The 17,964-nt window shown below is 33.9% G+C and overlaps 3 protein-coding genes across 4 annotated transcripts; 1 reads left to right on the forward strand and 2 right to left on the reverse strand.

The window, feature by feature from the left end:
• Positions 1-3,476: 3,476 nt before the first annotated feature.
• On the reverse strand, positions 3,477-4,755 carry RpL13 (ribosomal protein L13). 2 transcript variants are annotated; one of them, XM_073968237.1, is made up of 4 exons: positions 4,622-4,755; positions 4,054-4,310; positions 3,689-3,994; positions 3,477-3,623 (listed from the first exon to the last, which is right to left on the reverse strand). In XM_073968237.1, the coding sequence occupies exons 2-4, from the start codon at positions 4,294-4,296 to the stop codon at positions 3,537-3,539; spliced, it is 636 nt and encodes a 211-aa protein (XP_073824338.1). In that variant the 5' UTR covers positions 4,297-4,310; positions 4,622-4,755; the 3' UTR covers positions 3,477-3,536. The 2 variants fall into 2 exon arrangements, with proteins under 2 accessions (XP_073824338.1, XP_073824339.1); XM_073968238.1 differs by having other exon boundaries at positions 4,417-4,652.
• A 119-nt stretch (positions 4,756-4,874) lies between these two features.
• Positions 4,875-10,707, forward strand: Dref (DNA replication-related element factor). The gene is made up of 7 exons (XM_073968223.1): positions 4,875-5,636; positions 5,972-6,296; positions 6,370-6,506; positions 6,563-6,712; positions 6,798-6,955; positions 8,861-9,072; positions 9,136-10,707. Exons 1-7 carry the CDS (start codon positions 4,875-4,877, stop codon positions 9,453-9,455), a joined length of 2,064 nt encoding a protein of 687 aa, XP_073824324.1. The 3' UTR covers positions 9,456-10,707.
• A 3,259-nt stretch (positions 10,708-13,966) lies between these two features.
• On the reverse strand, positions 13,967-16,529 carry LOC141392939 (ribosome assembly protein METTL17, mitochondrial). Its single transcript, XM_073965906.1, has 4 exons — positions 15,610-16,529; positions 15,334-15,549; positions 14,138-14,424; positions 13,967-14,077 (listed from the first exon to the last, which is right to left on the reverse strand). Exons 1-4 carry the CDS (start codon positions 16,396-16,398, stop codon positions 13,990-13,992), a joined length of 1,380 nt encoding a protein of 459 aa, XP_073822007.1. The 5' UTR covers positions 16,399-16,529; the 3' UTR covers positions 13,967-13,989.
• Between the last annotated feature and the right edge of the window lie 1,435 nt (positions 16,530-17,964).

Genomic DNA, 17,964 nt, shown 5'->3' on the forward strand with positions numbered 1-17,964 from the left:
GGGTATGTTCAGAATAGGGCTGATAGTTTCCAGAGGTATTTTGACGTTATCAAAGCAAAATCAGACTGCTATACATAAGTCCATTTTACGACAAACACATTAGCTTCGTTCCAGTACTTTTTTAATGATAAAAGTGTCAAAAGAGCAAACTGTCGAAAATGAGTTCCACATACACAATTTTCCAACATACACGGGAACGGAAAAATGACAGAACGTCATAAAAACTGGAACAAATGTCAAAGTCGGCGTGTCAGCCAATCAGAAGCCGGCAAACATGTTGCACATTTTTGCTCGCCCAAATTTGTCGTGTAAAAAGTTTCTAAAGAGAAGCTATTCAGCGCCATTTTTGTTCAAAGAAAAGTGAACATTTTGCAACTTTTTTGGTGTACGGGAACGCATTTCGGTGAAAAATGTGCAAAATGTGTGAAAACTTTTTAGTTCTGGAACGAAGCTATTATGTTAAATATTCATTTTTTGGATACTAGTCTTTAGTCGATGAGTTTTTTATCTGTCTGAAGACCCTCCATGACGGTTTTTTATCAATGATCTTTATCACATTCAACAATGATCTTGATCAGTCAACAAAGCGATTAAGATACATGTTAATGTCATTCTCACGACAACCATTGAAAAGCATGAAAATGTCATCAGCAAATAAGTTATATAATAAGTATGAAGCGGTAGATCATTTACACATAAAATGAAAAGTAAATAAGAAAGAATTAGCCTACAGGCAGATTTGGAAAAATTAAGGGAATATTTAAGTTTCCATACAAGTTGGTAATGGTCAATAGAACTAACTGCTTTTGGCAAGTGTAATGATACCAGAACACTTAAATTATCATCATTTGAATTTTTCCGAATGGAATCAGTTAGGGTAAGAAGCAAGTGGGTGGTATTGTACCCTTGACGAAAGCATATTGGGAATCGCTTATTCTATGTGAGCAAGCCTGTAGTATTTGTTTCTTAATAATAGAATCTACAACCTTTGACAATGATGGTAAAATTGATATATGTAGGTCTGAGATCACTTGGTTCGTGGACCAAACGACATTTTGGAATTGGCACCACTCGAGCAGTTTTCCAGCATAGGGGAAATGTTGATGTAGTTAATATGCTATTAACGAAGTCCAACATAACTTCAACGATGTGTGGAAACACTTTATTAATAAATGTAAAAGGAATCCCATCAACACCTATTGATTTGGACGTAACTCCACATCAAGTCTCTACAAGTTCCAATTCGTCTACACAACGAAAAGAGAAAGATGAATCTGAATCTGGAGAATCATTTATATTACGAGACGAAGTATATATGCTCATAGAAGTACTACAGAAAAAGTTATTTATGCTATCGACATCAATAACAACATTATCGTGATCATTTCCAACACATTCGGAACCTTTAAGTACTTTCCATAACCTACGAGAATCTAATCCACTAAAAAGTCAATGAATAGTGATGTCTTCTTCCTCTGCGAATGGCCGATTTTGCTCTATTGCGATATTTACAATAGATACGCCAATTCTCATGCGATTGAACATTTTGGAAAGACGAAAAAGCTAAATCCCTTACAGATATAGCAAATCTAACATCCCTTGACATCAGGGATCAACTGAATATTTAATCTTCTTCCTAACAACCGGAACAAATGAAAATAGAGAACTAATGCAGGCACATTTAGAGGTCGATTATCGATAGCAATTATCGTTGAGTGGAGTTGTCAAAATTACTTTATCTATGGCAACCTTCAACTGAAGTCGCGAATCTCAGTTGACGAACCGGCTATTTCTCAGCAACCAGTTATTTTCAGTTGCAGTGAATATTTTCGAAGTAAAATTGAAAGAAGTAAAATTGAAAGGAAAAAAACATTTTCTTAACAATTGTTGATTATTTACATGATTATTTAATTTTGTGTATCAAAAATATGGTGAAAATAACAACAAAACAACTGTTTGAAATATTAATTGATGAATTGAGTGTAAATCCAACGTGAACATGGATTTTCCTCCTCCGTCAACTTCGAAACGATCCAATTTGTCCTCTATCAAGTGGACAACTTCCTTCAATACGTTCGACAATGTAGATTGAGCCGTGCAATTGTTGTAATCATTGCCATGGGACTTTTGGAAACTGCCCTCCGCAAAAAATCTCAACGCAGCGCACACTTTAAAAAGTGGGGTTATTGCTGTTGATCTGTAACTTACTTTGAAGTCATCCTTTAACGTTTCCACAATGTAAACTACGGCATCGTTTGGTAAACGAAAATACGCCTTAAACCTAAAATAATTTACTGATTTACAGATCTTTCCAACATGAGCTTCAACTTACAATTCCAACGGATTCGACTTGTCCCCCAAATTTCTTCTAACAGATGTCATGGTCCTGTACATTTTCTTAATCATTCAAAAAATAATTCCACTGAACTTATCATTTTAAAATAGTTTTTTTGCGAATTTTGCCTTTTGGACACGTTGCTTTGCATTTTAGTACTATGGCGTTAAAAGCATAATAACTCGCACATTTGCAGACATTTGTTAAGCGATGGACGATACGGAAGTCAGCCATGCCCTTTTTAACGTAAGAAATCCGTCCATTTTCATCAAATAAGAATATGCAAAATCCGAAGTCTACTATTGATATTTTACAGTGCATTTTGTATGATTTTTAAATATTTGCGTTAGTTTTGGGGTCGATTATGGATAGCGAGTCAACACCACACATCGTTTGACTCCATTCACTTAAAAAATGTATAAATCAATGCACGGTTGTTGAATTAAGTGAGTTGTGCTTTTGCTAATCTAATTCAAAAATCGTGAATTCAATGCAAATATCCATTTTGCATTACAAAACAATATTACAGCCCCGAAAAGTATGCTATAATAATTTGGTGTAACTAGTTTCGAAATTTCTTCTCCCATCTTTTGCTGTTCCTACGTCATTGAGAATGTGGAAAGCGTGGAATGGGAAATTTTGATTCCATGGGAATGTTCAGAATAGGAATGAATATATTGTTTTTGGAAATGCATACTTCCCGAGATAGGGCCCTTTGAAGTTCAAAAATTCCCTTGATTAAAGCCCAGCAATTAAGAGAAAAATTTTTAAATTAAAAAAAATTTTCCCCTGCCCTAGACTTTGCTCCTGTCCATACGAAAAATCTTAAATCCCAGGCCGAAGGCCGGCTATTTAAAAAAATTTAAAAAGACTTAAAAACAAAAATTTACAATTTAAAGAAAAAAAATTTTAGCCGAGCGACTCAACTCAACTTGCTCCCAGATGCATCAAGTAGATTTTGCGAACGTGTGCATTTCAAATGCATTAAAAAAGCATGAACAATAGATGCGTTTCGGAAGTCAGGAACTGTTTCGGTTTCCCATCACATATTCACTTATTAACTTTCATTCAAATTGTGTTGACTCAATTATGCATATAATCAAAAGAAACTAGATTTAAAATCAATATGAAATTTAAAAAATTCTTTAGAAGACTTTTAATTTATTATAAAAGTATAGTTCTATACAAAACTATATTATGATTACTTCTTTTTGCTGGGATCTTCGTTTTCAGCAGCATCACGGGCTTGCTTGGCACGGATGCCAACAAGACGAGCGTCAGAACGAGCCTGAAAATGAAATAAACAAAATATGTCAGTGACGTATCAATAAAAAAATATATATAAAAAATTACCTTGCGCAAAGTAGCGAAAGCCTTGAATTTCTTCTCATCCTTGGATACTTCACGGAATTCAACAACGGGTTGTTCCTTTTGAATGGGCATAACTTCACCCTTAAGTTGAGTAGCCAACTTGCATTCTTCAAGAGAAGATTCGCCCTTGCGGATCTTCTTCTCGTTGATGGGGAAAAGAATCAATTTGCTCTTGTATTCCTTCAAACGTTGAATGTTACGTTGGCGGGATTCAATAGACTTATTCTTGCGTCTACGATCAACAGCAATGCCGACTGTTTTTGCGAAACCAGCTGGAATGCCGGCTCCCTATAAATATTCAAACGCCATATGTTATGTATAATGCTTAATGGTTCTCGTGAACATACCTTCAATTCTTCCAAAGTAAAACCACGGCCAGCGCGTAGTTTGGTGTGGTAACGGATTGTGGGACAACGGACAACTGGGCGGAGGGGACCGGCAGCGGGACGTGGGAACACAGCCTTAGCTTTCTTAATGCGGTTTTGGCGTCTACGAATTTTACGTGCAGGCTGGTTGAACCAGGTCTTAACATGTCGTTGCCACCACTTGTGGAAGTGAGCATTTGGAATCATATTATTTCCCTTACCCATCTTTGTTGTTTAGACTGAAAATAAAATTGGAAGCGATGAATGCGTGAATACAACGTTTTGTCAAGCATAAACAATAAAATACACTTCATTTAGCCTCAATATAACCACAAATAAACACACCACGCAGTATTGTCGAAAACACCACGTGTTCCCAAGTTTTAAAATATTGCTGAAATTTCACATTATTCTTCTTAAATTCACTGCGATTTTATTATACTTGACGAATACACTATTTAAAAATTGCAAATAAGTTGTCTCCATTTCAAATTAAGTCGAAATTTCTTTAATTTGCTTAAAAATCCAATGCACAGAAAATTTTACGAACCTTTCCTTCCCAACAACGAATCAAAAAGGAAAAAGGGCAGCCAACATAGAAATATCGAAAAATGTGGTTACTTTCGAAACGTCAAAAATATGAGCTAAAATACAACCCTGCATCGAGTAACCGGACTGTCGATTAACCACAATCATTCGATATAGATAAGTTCGATGACGCGATTGATTAATTAATTTTTAATTGTATTAAAAGAAAACAAAGTTATCGTGTCCCTTCACCGCTAAAAACAAACAACAACAACATGAGTGACCCTTTGCAGGAAAATCCACAAATAACATCGCTAAAATTCGCCAAATTACACAGCCCAAAAATGAAAAGTGTGTATTGGCGACATTTTGGCTTCCCAATGGGAGATGACGACTGCATCATAACTAAGCAAAATGTTGTTTGTACTTTGTGCCACAAGGTATTGACAAATCATGGAAACACCACAAATCTGCGGGCACATTTACAATATCGCCATAAAGACGTCTTTGATATGCTTGTGCAGGAAAATAATATTGCCGTTCCTCCAAGAAAGCCTCCTGTCCCTAAGCTGCTAACAAAAATAAAGCGGGAACCCAAAAAACCAAAGATAAAAATGGAATATTCGCCGCCAACAATGCATAGTGCTATGTCTAACGAAGAATCAACTGGCAACGATGAACACGAAGAGCAATCCATTCTTTATGAATCGGTAGTACCGATGACATATGACGATGATGATGTTATTGACAGTAATCATTTTACAAAAATCGAAGTATCAAATGCCAATGATATCAAAACATCTCCTTGCACTACCGATCTATTGACAGTAGGTCGTAATGAACGGAAATTCTGCATAACCACCAGCGCCGCCAACAATATTGAACATGAATTAGCTATTGATGATTACCAGATGTTGGAGGCATTGGCCAATCTGGTAGTGAACGATATTCGGAATGTAGATACATTGTATGATGAAGGAATGTCAAAATTTTTACGTACTCTTTGCGGAAATGTCTCTATACCTGCACATAAGAAGGTAAGTGTATATTGTCAATAATCATTCTACGTTGATGAAGATAAAAAACACTATTTCGACATGATGGTAAGCAAATTCTAAGCAAAGCCACGATAACCAATATATGGTATGTTCTAGTACTGCAAGAATGTACTATTTTTTTCGATATCATAAAGGAAAAATTGTTATCGTAGTAAGAAATATTAGCTAGCTTCTTGCAGGTTTGTAACAGGCATATAATGTCCAACGGAGAAGGACCCATTATACAAACTTACTATATGCTATCGATATGCTAAATTCTCATGGCGATATGAATATGTTTTTATTGTTCGTTTGTATATTTTCCCCTTTTTTAGGTTGAAACATATATTAAAGAGGTCCATAGCGATAAGCAAACAAGTTTAGCGGATCAAATAAAAGTGCACTCCCAAATAAAGCCATTCTCTTTGGGCTTTGAAATATGGGAAAATGTTGAACAGAAACACTTTCTATCCATTTACTTCAACTATGCAACAGATGCTCCAGACTTCAACTTAATTACGCAAATTTATTGCACAATCGAATACAATAAGTTTACAGTTATTGACAACATTTTTGAAGATTTCAATTTAAACAATTGCACTGCTGCAATCATTAATTGTGATTATGATGAATATCTTAAGCATTTCTTAAATGAGAAAAGTAAGTAAAAACTAAATGAGCGATTTATAATTATAGATTTGTAATAGTTACTGATGCTTCTTTTCGATAACAGATATTCCAGTTATACTGTCATATGATACAGTTGTCAATCATTGTATCAAGAATGTTATAGCTATACCTGCGGTCGCCTCAATAATTGAAGAAGTCAAAGACACATTGATGCGCTATCATTTGGAAATAAGCGCAAAGGTAAGAGCAATAAAATAAATTCCTTACTACAGAATAATTTTTGAACAATCTCATAGGATGTGGAAATTCCGCAATTATCAAATGATTTTCCTTGGACATATTATGAGCTTTTAAAGTTTTTCTCCGAAACTGTATCCTGGCCAGAAGATGTCGAAGCTTTAGTAACGTCTTCGAAAGTCATTTACGACATTCTGGGTAATTTAGCGGTAAGTATATTGTGTGTTTTCATACATACATATAAGACATTTGCAAGAAAGTGATGTGTTTTTTTATTTTAAAATTACGTTACAGGTAACAATTGACACATTAAAAGGTGAAGATATTCCATTAAGCAGCATGCTTTCGCCAATTACATCAAAAGTCTTGTCAAAAAAACTTGTTATTACGGATGCGGATGATCATTTTGCAGCTACTATTAAAGAGACCATTAGCACAACACTTGATAAAATGTAAGTACACAGTATACCAACAAATACAACTCCGGTACCGTGTGGGCAATATTGTCCTAATAACGAAAACCCCTTTTTATTGAAGATTATGTTATAAAAGTTTCTACACAGAAAGCAATTACTAAAAGCAACTTTAAAATTGTTTTCTTCATAACGCCCATACCTAATATTAACATAATTCACCATCCTACCACAAAAGCGCTCAAATACGTTATGACCGAAATCCCGTTTAAAACATAAAAACGCTATTAAAACATAAACCTTTTTCTTATTCGTAGACAGAAATAATTCTCCTTTGCAATAAATTGATTTTGATGATTTGTTTGTTCTTATACGACCTGTCATAGTTGAACTTTTTCAACTTTAAATAAAATACGCTCGACGGATTACGGTAGTATTCATAAGAGTACATGTGTTCTACTTTTTACGCCACCCACGCTTTGGGAATACAGACTTATTTAGGTATGGGCCTAAAAATTTTGATTTTGATTTTTTTTATTGAAGCGAGCCCTGTGTTATTAAAAAATAAAAGAATAAAACTTTGTTTAGAGTATGCACTTATATGACGACTAAGGGCATTAATTATCTCGCTTTATTTGACATATACTGTAGTTAAAAACAGCGAAACTCGTGGCGCACTGTGTTATTATTTACAAAAAAATAGCACACTAATTGTATATATGAATGCAATGAATGCAAACAAAACGATTCCCGTATCAATCACAAAAAGTCACAAACTTTTCAGTTTCTCTGAATCGTTTCGCTCTCAAAACAAAACCACAAACTTTTCAATGTAAAAATACGAAAACCGTATCCTTTGTCGAGATGTTTCATTCACCACCGAAACAAAAAGAATTTTTGGCAAATATTTGCCGTGCGAAATGACCAGGCACACACACACATTTGATTGCCTAACAACCCTATCAGCTAACATCAACATATTTGGAACATACATGGTTGAAAGAATGGTTTACAACCACCAAACGAATCATTCATTGAACTTTTACGTTTCCTATCTGTTGTTGTGGAATTAAGAACTTCTCGCCATTCGTTTTATTCGAACTCACGCATGTAAACAAAACGAAACTAAACATCGACTTCGGTCAACGTGTCTTATGTTTCGTTTTGTATTGTTCCTATGGCAAATACGAAACGAAACCATTGTAAATTTTTCATAAAGTCTTTTTACGTACGCTGGTTATAACTTTGTTGCAAATATCAAAAATAACACCGCATAGCCGTGTAGACCATGCAAAACTACCATGGACACGGTGCCATTTTTTCTCTATCACGAAAAAAGTTTCCGCACCAAATGCATTGAAGTTCAGTAATCCATTATTTTACTTAATTTGTTATAATGACATGTACGCTCTTCGTAATAACTTATTAATAGTTTTAGTCTAATTTAAAATCAATATCAAAACATTCTGGACCAATTTGTTATCAAATCGCGACATTTCAGAGCATTTAATGCACCTTTGACAATATTGCAATTTTTGTATATTTTATAAACTCGCAAATTTTATGTTTATATCTATTGTACCTATCGGAAAAGAGAATATGTGGTAATTTGCAACAAATTCGCGAAAGTTACAGACTGTTTTTAATGACTATGCCTGTGAGAATAGTATCTGTTTTCTATAATATTTATTTAAAAAAAGCAAATTTAAATTTTTAAATAGAAAAAATAACAAAAGTTCTTAAGTAATCGCAGTCTGTGTGGAAACCGAATCGAACTAAAACACGCGTCATAGCCCTAATATCATATGTATATAATGCTACCTTTTGTAGTTTAATGTAGTAATAATTGTTCGGGTATTTTATTTTGTTGATTTCTAATATATTTTGCCTACATTAAGAGTTAATATCATTAATTTTACATAAAAATGTTACTTTACCTAACAGGGTTCTGTCAGATGTACATTTGACAATATCAGCATTATTGGATCCACGGTTTCATCGTTTAACAAACATAAATAACTACACTACGTGTGTGCAAATACTGACCGAAAAATATGATCGAATCGTTGAATCCCAAGGTATTTGTCCAATTAAACCAGCCACAAGGACGAACAATAGTAGTACCAAGTCCACAACGGGTTCCATTAGGAAGTCAAGTATGATCTTATTTAATTTAATCACTTCACATATAAATAAATTCATAAATAATATTTTTGCAGATTTGGAACTATTTTTCGACTTAACGGAAGGACCAATCGAGCAACCGGCTGCCCAAGAACCAAGTAATGTGGAAACAGATTTAAAACGTTATCGATCGGACGTGTATGTTTCATTAGATGAATCGCCATTTTTGTGGTGGAACAAAATGACACATTTATACAGCACGCTAAAGCATTTAGCTGTCCAATATCAATGCCTTCCTTGTGTGGTTAATATGAATTACAAAAAATCTATTAAACAACAAATATCGGAACATCAAAAACGGTATATGTTGACCGGAAATTTAATAGATGCAATTCTATTTTTACACTACAACTAAGGCAGAATAATTTGTTATTTAGCTGAGTTACTTTTCCACAATACAGTTCGTATATATCAACACACAATGCGTCTTAACTAAATTTAAATGAAAGGTGCTTACACCTGCATACAATATTCATAGATGAGAAAAATCAAAAAACAAAAAAATCGTTCACATTTTTAGGGCTTTTTTAGGTTTTCACTATTTTGTTTGGAAACTGCAAGGCCTATCGAATTGGATTAAAGAAAAAGTTGTAGCAGTAAAAATTCTCTATAAGATTGTCCTCTATGATTTTGACAATTTTCCGACTGTATCGTCTCCTTATAAAACAAGGTCATGACTGCAATTTCCCAACTTAAACTTATATATCTCAAAACTGGTACAACCTAGGAAAATAATACGAAAACCAATCTTATAGAGAAAACAGCTATAAGATTTTCATTTAGATAGAACTTACCGTTTTCAATAAAATCGTGAAAACCTAACAAAAAAAAAAAACTAAAAATGTGACCAAACCTCTATATCTCAAAAATGGTAAAATCTAAGAACAAATAAGAATCAATCCTCTATAGAAATTTCACAGCTACAACTTTTTCTTTAGCCCCATTTCGATAGGATATGGGGTTTCCAAGCAAAATCGCGAAAACCTAAAAATGTGAACTTATTTAAAAAGCCACCAGCAATTTTTTTCTGTTTTTGGATTTTTATCATCTATGAACATTGATGTTTCAGAATCCGCGAAAACTTCGCAGGCGTAAGCTGTTTTCATTCAAAGTTAGTTAAGGTGCACCCTGCACGACATTGTTTTATAGAGGGCCATACAGTCAGTACATTGTCCTAATTTGAACTTCTATATCTCAAAAATGGTAAAGCCTACGAAAATACCATTGAGGTCAATCTTGTAAAGAATTTTCACTGCTACAATATTTTTTTAATCCCGTTTCGATAGAGCTTGCGGTTTCCAAGCAAAATCGTGAAAACCTAAAAAGCCCTAAAAATGTGAACTTTGACCGCGATTTATTTGAAAATGCCTCCGGCGATTTTTTATTTTATTTTTCTTATCTATGAACATTGTAGTTTCAGAAACCGCAAAAACTTCCCAGGTGTAAGCACGTTTCATTTAAATTTAGTTAAGGCGCACCGTGAAGAGTAAGATTATAGAATGGTATGTTTTGTTTTACCTCTATTATTAATTAAAATTAATAAAAATGTTCATTAGTATGGGCATAAATATTAAGTATTTAAATTTTAATAAAAGCGAAAAATTGTATATACATTTGGTTTTTTATCATGAATAAGCATTAAAAAATCAAAAATGTGTTTTTGGATACTTTTACAGATACAGATAGAATATGTTCAAAGAATTTCGAGTCGATCGGACAAAAATTTGCTGAGATACGAGTGTTGGAAGGGAAACATTTACTGTGTTTTGTATGTAACATAGAAGTTTTGAATGCGGTTTTCTCAAAATGACATTTTTGAAAGCGGTGCCCACTTTAGCTCGAATATGGATGATCAGATTAAATAAAAATCTTCTACAAAAAATTGCTAACTTTCTTGCAAAAAATCATGAAAAATGGCTTTTTTGGTGCTCAATAAGTGGCTATAACCCCTTAAAATGCAACAGTTGTATTATTGCGAAGATTAGGATTTCTTTAACGCCAACAAGACTACATTGCAATACCTTAAGTGTATCCAGGAACTCGACATTTTGTAATAAATACATATGTATATATTACAAAATGTAAGAAGGTTGGCTTCCGAAACGTGACACAAATGCATTGTTTCAGTTATTGTTCATGCTTTGTAAAAGTATGGCTGACTGCTGAAACGTCAGTTGCTTTATAAATGACCATGTTACAGGTAAACATTTCGATATTTTAACTGCACAAAATGTTATATTTCGTTTTCTTTTAAATATAGAATTTCCTCATTTGTATCGAAATGTTTATAGCAGCGGTTGCACATATATACAAATTACAAATAAATGGCTGACTTCCGCATCGTCATTTGCTTTGTGTTGTTTAAACTTCTTCAAAATATTTCAGTTGCACACTCATACATTGTTCCTCGAAAATGCAACTAAATGTATCAGAAATAAAAATGATACATGTTTGTTTTTTACTCCGTTGAAAATGCGTATTTTTGATGTTTTGAAACACCTTGCTTCGTAGTTGTTAATTGCAACGGCGTTAAGAAACATAGGCGTCGATTATCGATAGCAATTATCGTTGAGTGGAGTTGGCAGTTGCCAAAATTACTTTATGTATATCAACTTGCGAATCTCAGTTGACGAAGCGGCTATTTTTCAGCAACCACCTATTTTCAGTTGCAATGAAAATTTTCGAAGAAACAAAGAAAATTATAAAGGAAAATAAACATTTTCTTCCCAATTGTTGGTTCATTGCATCATTCATTTTGTGTATCAAAAATATGTTGAAAATAACGACAAAACAACAGTTTGAACTATTGATAAATTGATTGCAAATCCAATGTGCACAGCCGACCACACCAGGGAATTTCGTTTTTAAATAAAAATGATTTTATTTTGTCTTTTTTCCTCCTCTGTCAACTTCGAAAACAATTTTGGCACAATTTGTCCTCTATCAAGTGGACAACTTCCTTCAATACGTTCGACAATAGGTTTGTCCTTGTACTTTCTCAGTAAATATTACTCAGTAACTTCTTTTTAGAGAGTTAAGCATTTTATACTCTTTCAAAGGAAAAAATTAAAAAAGTAAGTCCCAATTTACATTGGGCGAGTTTACTTGCGGCAATTTTCATTTTGTAGGAGAGAGAGGTGAGGCATATGGTAACCCTTTGCCTCTCAGAACCTTCTCTCACCTACAAACTGACAATTGCCGCAAGTAAACTCGCCTAATGTAAATTGGGACTAAAAAGACAACATTCAGTACACATTTTCAATTTGATTAATATTGACGATTATGATATTTGAATATTTTAAACTTTTGACAACGGCTAAAGCTACAAAATGTTACTGAACAAAATTCTTTCAGGTCGAAACCTATAACTCTGCGTGTTGCGTGTGCGTTCAAAAATATAAAAACAAAATACATGTATTTCAAATTGAAATACATGATTTTGTTTTTTTTTTAAACGCACACGCAACACGCAGAGTTATAGGTTTCGCCCTCAGTAAAAATTATATGTTCTCGGTAATAAAAATATCAAAACAAGTCTCTCAATTCATTCTCTTTTACTGAACATTTGTGTAAAATAACAACATTCAGTAATAATTTGTAATAATTCTTACAAATTATCGAGTACGCAGACACACTTATCCCCATTATTATAAGTCTTCTTTTGTAATAGTTTGGATTTACCGAACAGATTTATAGCGTTCCGGTTAACTTAAAGTTAAAAGTGATGATTGAATTTCAAGGAGGAGCTTTTTCGCATTAACTTTCAATGTAAAAAATATACTTTTAATGCCTCCAAATTGGTTTATTTTGCGTTTTCAAATCCATCAGATAGTAAAAGAACACATATAATAATGGCCCTTAATGTTTAAAATACTTTCCGAAGGAAGAAGAATTAATTCTCATATCAAATAAATGAGAGTATTAACAAATATCATGACAGCTAAAAATACAAAATTCGGTATGATTTCTTGTCTATTGATTTCTTAGCCGTGGCAGTTTTGCCTTTTCTCCTCCAGTACTTCCTTCCTACGACGCTAAACCGGACGGTTCAATTGAACAGTAGTGCGATTCTCGAACTCATTTTTTAAGTTACCGACAAATGTCGGTAAAATTAAAATGGTTATAATTTCGGTAATTAATGATGTTTTTCGATAAGTTAGCGACGAATAAAAAGTAGTCGTAAAGTTCTACCGATAGCAAGAGTGCTATCAACTTTTATTTGAACTTTTCATTCATAATTTTGTATTTTAATTTTATCGATTTTTGTCGGTAACTCAGAAAATTAGTTAGAGAATCGCACTACAGGGGGGTTACTCTCTATTGCGATGCGTAAGGAAATTAAATGCGTCTCCAATGCGTTTTCGTATCTCATTTCGCAACTGTTTTTTTTTTTTTCATTTTCCTTTCTGGCATCAGCGCAATCTGTAATACAAAAGCGTATGTCAAAATCGTGCGTTACCGCAAAAATCTTGCGCTATCAAAATATCTAACGCATCGCAATACAGAATAACCCCCCAGGTCTGGTCAGCACCCAACGCTTGGGGTACAATATGATGACTGAAGGTGGAGACATGGATCACTGAAGTGTCCATAGATTCCCCCTCTTCTGTCAATGATATATTATCTCAAATGTCGTCCGGTATACTAACTTCCAACAACAATGAGATTGAAGAGCAACCTAGTCTGTTTAGACTACTGATGGCCTGACGAAATAGTGCCTTTCCAAAGTAAAGTCATACCTGTTTAGTATTTTAGTATACGAATACGCAAACTTCCTGCAAGTTAGTTTCAAGTGTAAAGGTCGGGTATGGTAGTTTTTCTTTCGCATTCATTTCTAAATCGACATGCAAAAAGAAGGCAGTAAAATGAAACACAATAAATGTACATTTTTATTCAGATTTAGTTTCGATTTTATTTCCAATTATTATGGGCAAACGGTCACCCCATCTACTGGACCTTGCGCATCTGTAGGCATCCCTAAAAATTAAAGTAAGATTTGTTTTATTTAAATTGTATTCCCAAAAAATCTATACTTACCTTCCGTGTTTAGATTGCGTAAAAATAATTTCTGTTAATTTACCATCCGGTGAACACATCCTACATATCGAATGCTTTGAACGAACTAATGTTGGTCGCACTATCCGCGGCCAATGACGAGATGAGTCACTGGGAATACCCTTTTTCAGGACTGCATAACTATATCTGGCTGTAGGGTCTTTTTTAAAATTAGCTCCCAATTTTATGGGAGTATAATTTATTTGGAAGTTGCATGGCGTGTTATCCTCAGAATTTAACAGACGGGGACAGGCAAAATCGTGGGGACACTAAGAACATAAAAAACGGAACTCGTTAAGTTTAGCTACCGTTGCAGGAGTATTTTTAGTATTGTTGTACTGATTTCGACGATATATTGCTTTGTTCTGTGAAATGTATAGTTCTCGAGATATGGGCCTTGGAAGTTCCATAAATACCCACAATTGCATTCAAAATTATAAATATTTTTTTACAAAGGCGGCCTTCGGCCTCGTTTTTAGGATTTTTCCTATGGACAGGTGCAAATCTCGGGTATGGAAAAAAAATTTTTTAATTGTACTTTTTTCTGAAGCCGGCCTTCGGCAGGATATTTAGGACTTTCTCCTATGGACAGGAGCAAATCTAGGGTACGGGAACAAAATATCTCTTAATTTTTCTCTAAGCAGCAGGCCTTTAAACTTTGGAACTTCAGAAGGCCATATCTCGGAAGCTATACATTTCGCAGAAGATAATAAGGAACAAATTGAATACTCTACCAGCTGACGGAAAAAATCTGAAAATTTTTTTTAAATTGTAAGTTTTTTCTAAGTAGCCGGCCTTTGGCCGGGGATTTAAGACTTTCTCCTATGGATAGGAGCCGATTTAGGGCATGAAAACAACATTTTTTTTAATTTAATTTTTTTCTTACTTTAACAAGGGAATTTTCGGAACTTCAGGGGCCCATATCTCGGGAAGTATGGACTTCCCCAGATTTTTCCGCCAGGTGGGAGAGTATTCTATTTATGCCGACAATAATATATCGTTGAAATCAGTTCAAAAATCACTATCTGTGGCAAAGTTTTTAATTTTTCTGAGAACGGTAGCTAAACTTGATATAAGCAAAAAAAAAAAAAACAATATTATGTATGTATATTTTGTTACTTATGTTCATTTTGAGGTAGATATACATATTTCGCTCATTCCCCGCGAATTCTACTTACCGGTGCAAATACATGTCCCACCAGACTATGTTCTTCTTGAGACAGTATAAAATCTCTTGCTTCGTTCACTAACTCGCTTCCACGTCGTGAACCTTCCTCAACAATTATTAGGTAGCCATCGCATTTCTTCCACAAATTTAATATGACGTCCCTACGGCTTTGTGCATTTGACAATTCAAAAAGCGAGTATGATGACACTACGAGATCATATTTCGTCTGAAGTTATTTAATTTTATTTTTTAATTGTGTCTAAGCAAAACAATTTTTATAGATTACCTCAAGTGACGGCAAAAATTGGCGATAAAAAACATTCCTTAAAGTAATTTGTTGATTTTCATTACCGTCCTTCAAGATTAATTCCGATAATTCATTCATATCACGAGAGCTGTCAACATTATAGTACTCGTAGACTGAATCCTTCCATAAATTGCTCACTGCCCACATACCAGAACCAACGCCAGACCCGAAATCAAGGTAGCTTTGAGGTTTAAAGTCATTATCGCGTTCAACAATTTCATTTAATATTCTTGTTAATACTGCATATTCTAATGGCCCTCTTCCTAATGCATAGACTACAGCTTCGTATCGACCATATTTAATAGGTTTCCACGCAAATGTTCTTTCCTTCATTCTTCGTTTCAACAATTGTTCTTTACGATGCTGCCATTTCCTTTTCTCATCTTCATTCTTCATAAGACAATCACTTGGTGGCATCAAGACATCAATCTCATCCATTATTTTCTTCATTTTGTCTTTTAGTTCATCAGATTCCGCAGGTGGGTGCCTTGATGCTATAAATTGATTGAGCTTTTTACAGTCATCACTTAGGGGTTTTAAGGGATAATCGCCCACAACTTTTTGCAATGACCTATGCAACCGTTCCGGCAGTTCTATTCTCTTACATCGAAGAATTCCAGGATGCCGTCTTGGGTTTATTGTTTCGGATTCAAGTTGCTTTCGAACATGCTCATCAATATCTACAGCTATTTTACTCGTTCCTCTCCATATATCTCTGATAATGTTTCCTCTGGCATTATTTAAAACAACTTTGAACGGTATATTCATTATTTTTTATGTTGCATTAAATTATTATGAAATTTAACAACAAAATCGCACGTTATTTGCTCACAGGGTGTTAAACGGTATAATAATTAGTGTACATCAGCTGTTCTCAACCGGATTGCATAGCTGCGTCTGTTTAACCTCTGTTTTTTAATGGCTATATCACACCATATGCTTTTTTACATGTATGACATCAGCTGGGGCTCAATTCTTGAAATGAAAACTTTTATAAAGGAAATAAATGTCAAATGAAAAAATATATAAAGAAAATATTTTTCATTTCAAGTTTTCATAGAACAAGAATGCAGCCCTGGGGCTCAATTCTTGTTCTATGAAAATTTGAAATGAAAAGTTTTATAAAGGAAATAAATGTCAAATGAAAAATTTTATAAGGCAAATATTTTTCATTTCAAATTTTCATAGAACAAGAATCCAGCCCTGGGGCTCAATTCTGTTTCTATGAAAATATGAAATGAAAACTTTTATAAAGGAAAAACTGTCAAACGAAAAAATATAAAGGAAATACTTTTCATTTCAAATTTTCATAGAACAAGAATCCAGCCCATGGTACAATTAATACAGGTAAAAGCAAGTGTTGTTGTACAACAATCGATACAACAACCTCATAGAAATTTGCTGTAGTACGTAATACTAGTGTCATATGTCATATGGGCAAAAATGTAAACAAATATGAACAATATAAACACATTTTGAAGGTTCATAAATATTGTCTTGAAAAATGTCAAGGCTTTTTATTAAACAGAGTTGAATGAAAAAGCGTTAGATTTTAAAATTTAACGTTTCAACTACATTTGTTCTTAACAAAATGTTTTTAGCGGTATGTATTTCTCTTAATATAATATTTATAATCACTAATAATTGATTATTTTTCAGATGGAATCAATAGTTATGAAGAAAGAGCGACGAAGGATGACAAAACAAAGGGGCTACATATCGCAACGACCAAGATTTTTTGTGCTTGAATTTTGTTTAATGAATTCTTTTAATGCTAAATTCTACATGCAAACTTGTATCAATAAGAAATAATGTGCGCCGCATATAACCACTCCGTATGCTATTGTCCTGTGTTGTTGTTGTCGGATCTTAGAATGAAGTCATCAAAACCTATTGCTTTGAAAGAGGACGGCGGACTTTTCTGCACCTTGCAATCAATGCTTGCACCCAATATAGTTGCAAATACATAAATACAACTAAGACTAGACAAAATGCATGCAACAAAAAAATGTTTACGAAACTTTGTATAGAAACATTACCCTTAACAGGTTGCAGTTAATTCAAAATCGCAATTCAAGGATCTATTCAAGAATAATTCTATGTCAATTGGATCTGTAAATTCGGTTAAATACGTAAAAATGTATAAAAGAAAAAAATGTTATATCACCATATCGTGATATAACATTTGGTCTGTTCCTTTACCTTTAAAAATGGTAAAAGTGGTAAATTGCTCTCATATAAATTGTATGCTATTTATGGGCCGATTCCGTACAGCGAGGCGAGTCATGTCGCGTCGTCTATCGTCTCTGTGACAAAATTTAAAAAATGCACTAC

The sequence above is a fragment of the Musca autumnalis genome, unplaced genomic scaffold (genome assembly GCF_047663935.1).
Source record: "Musca autumnalis isolate F117 unplaced genomic scaffold, ASM4766393v1 scaffold_2, whole genome shotgun sequence".
Classification (NCBI taxonomy): Eukaryota; Metazoa; Arthropoda; class Insecta; order Diptera; family Muscidae; genus Musca; species Musca autumnalis.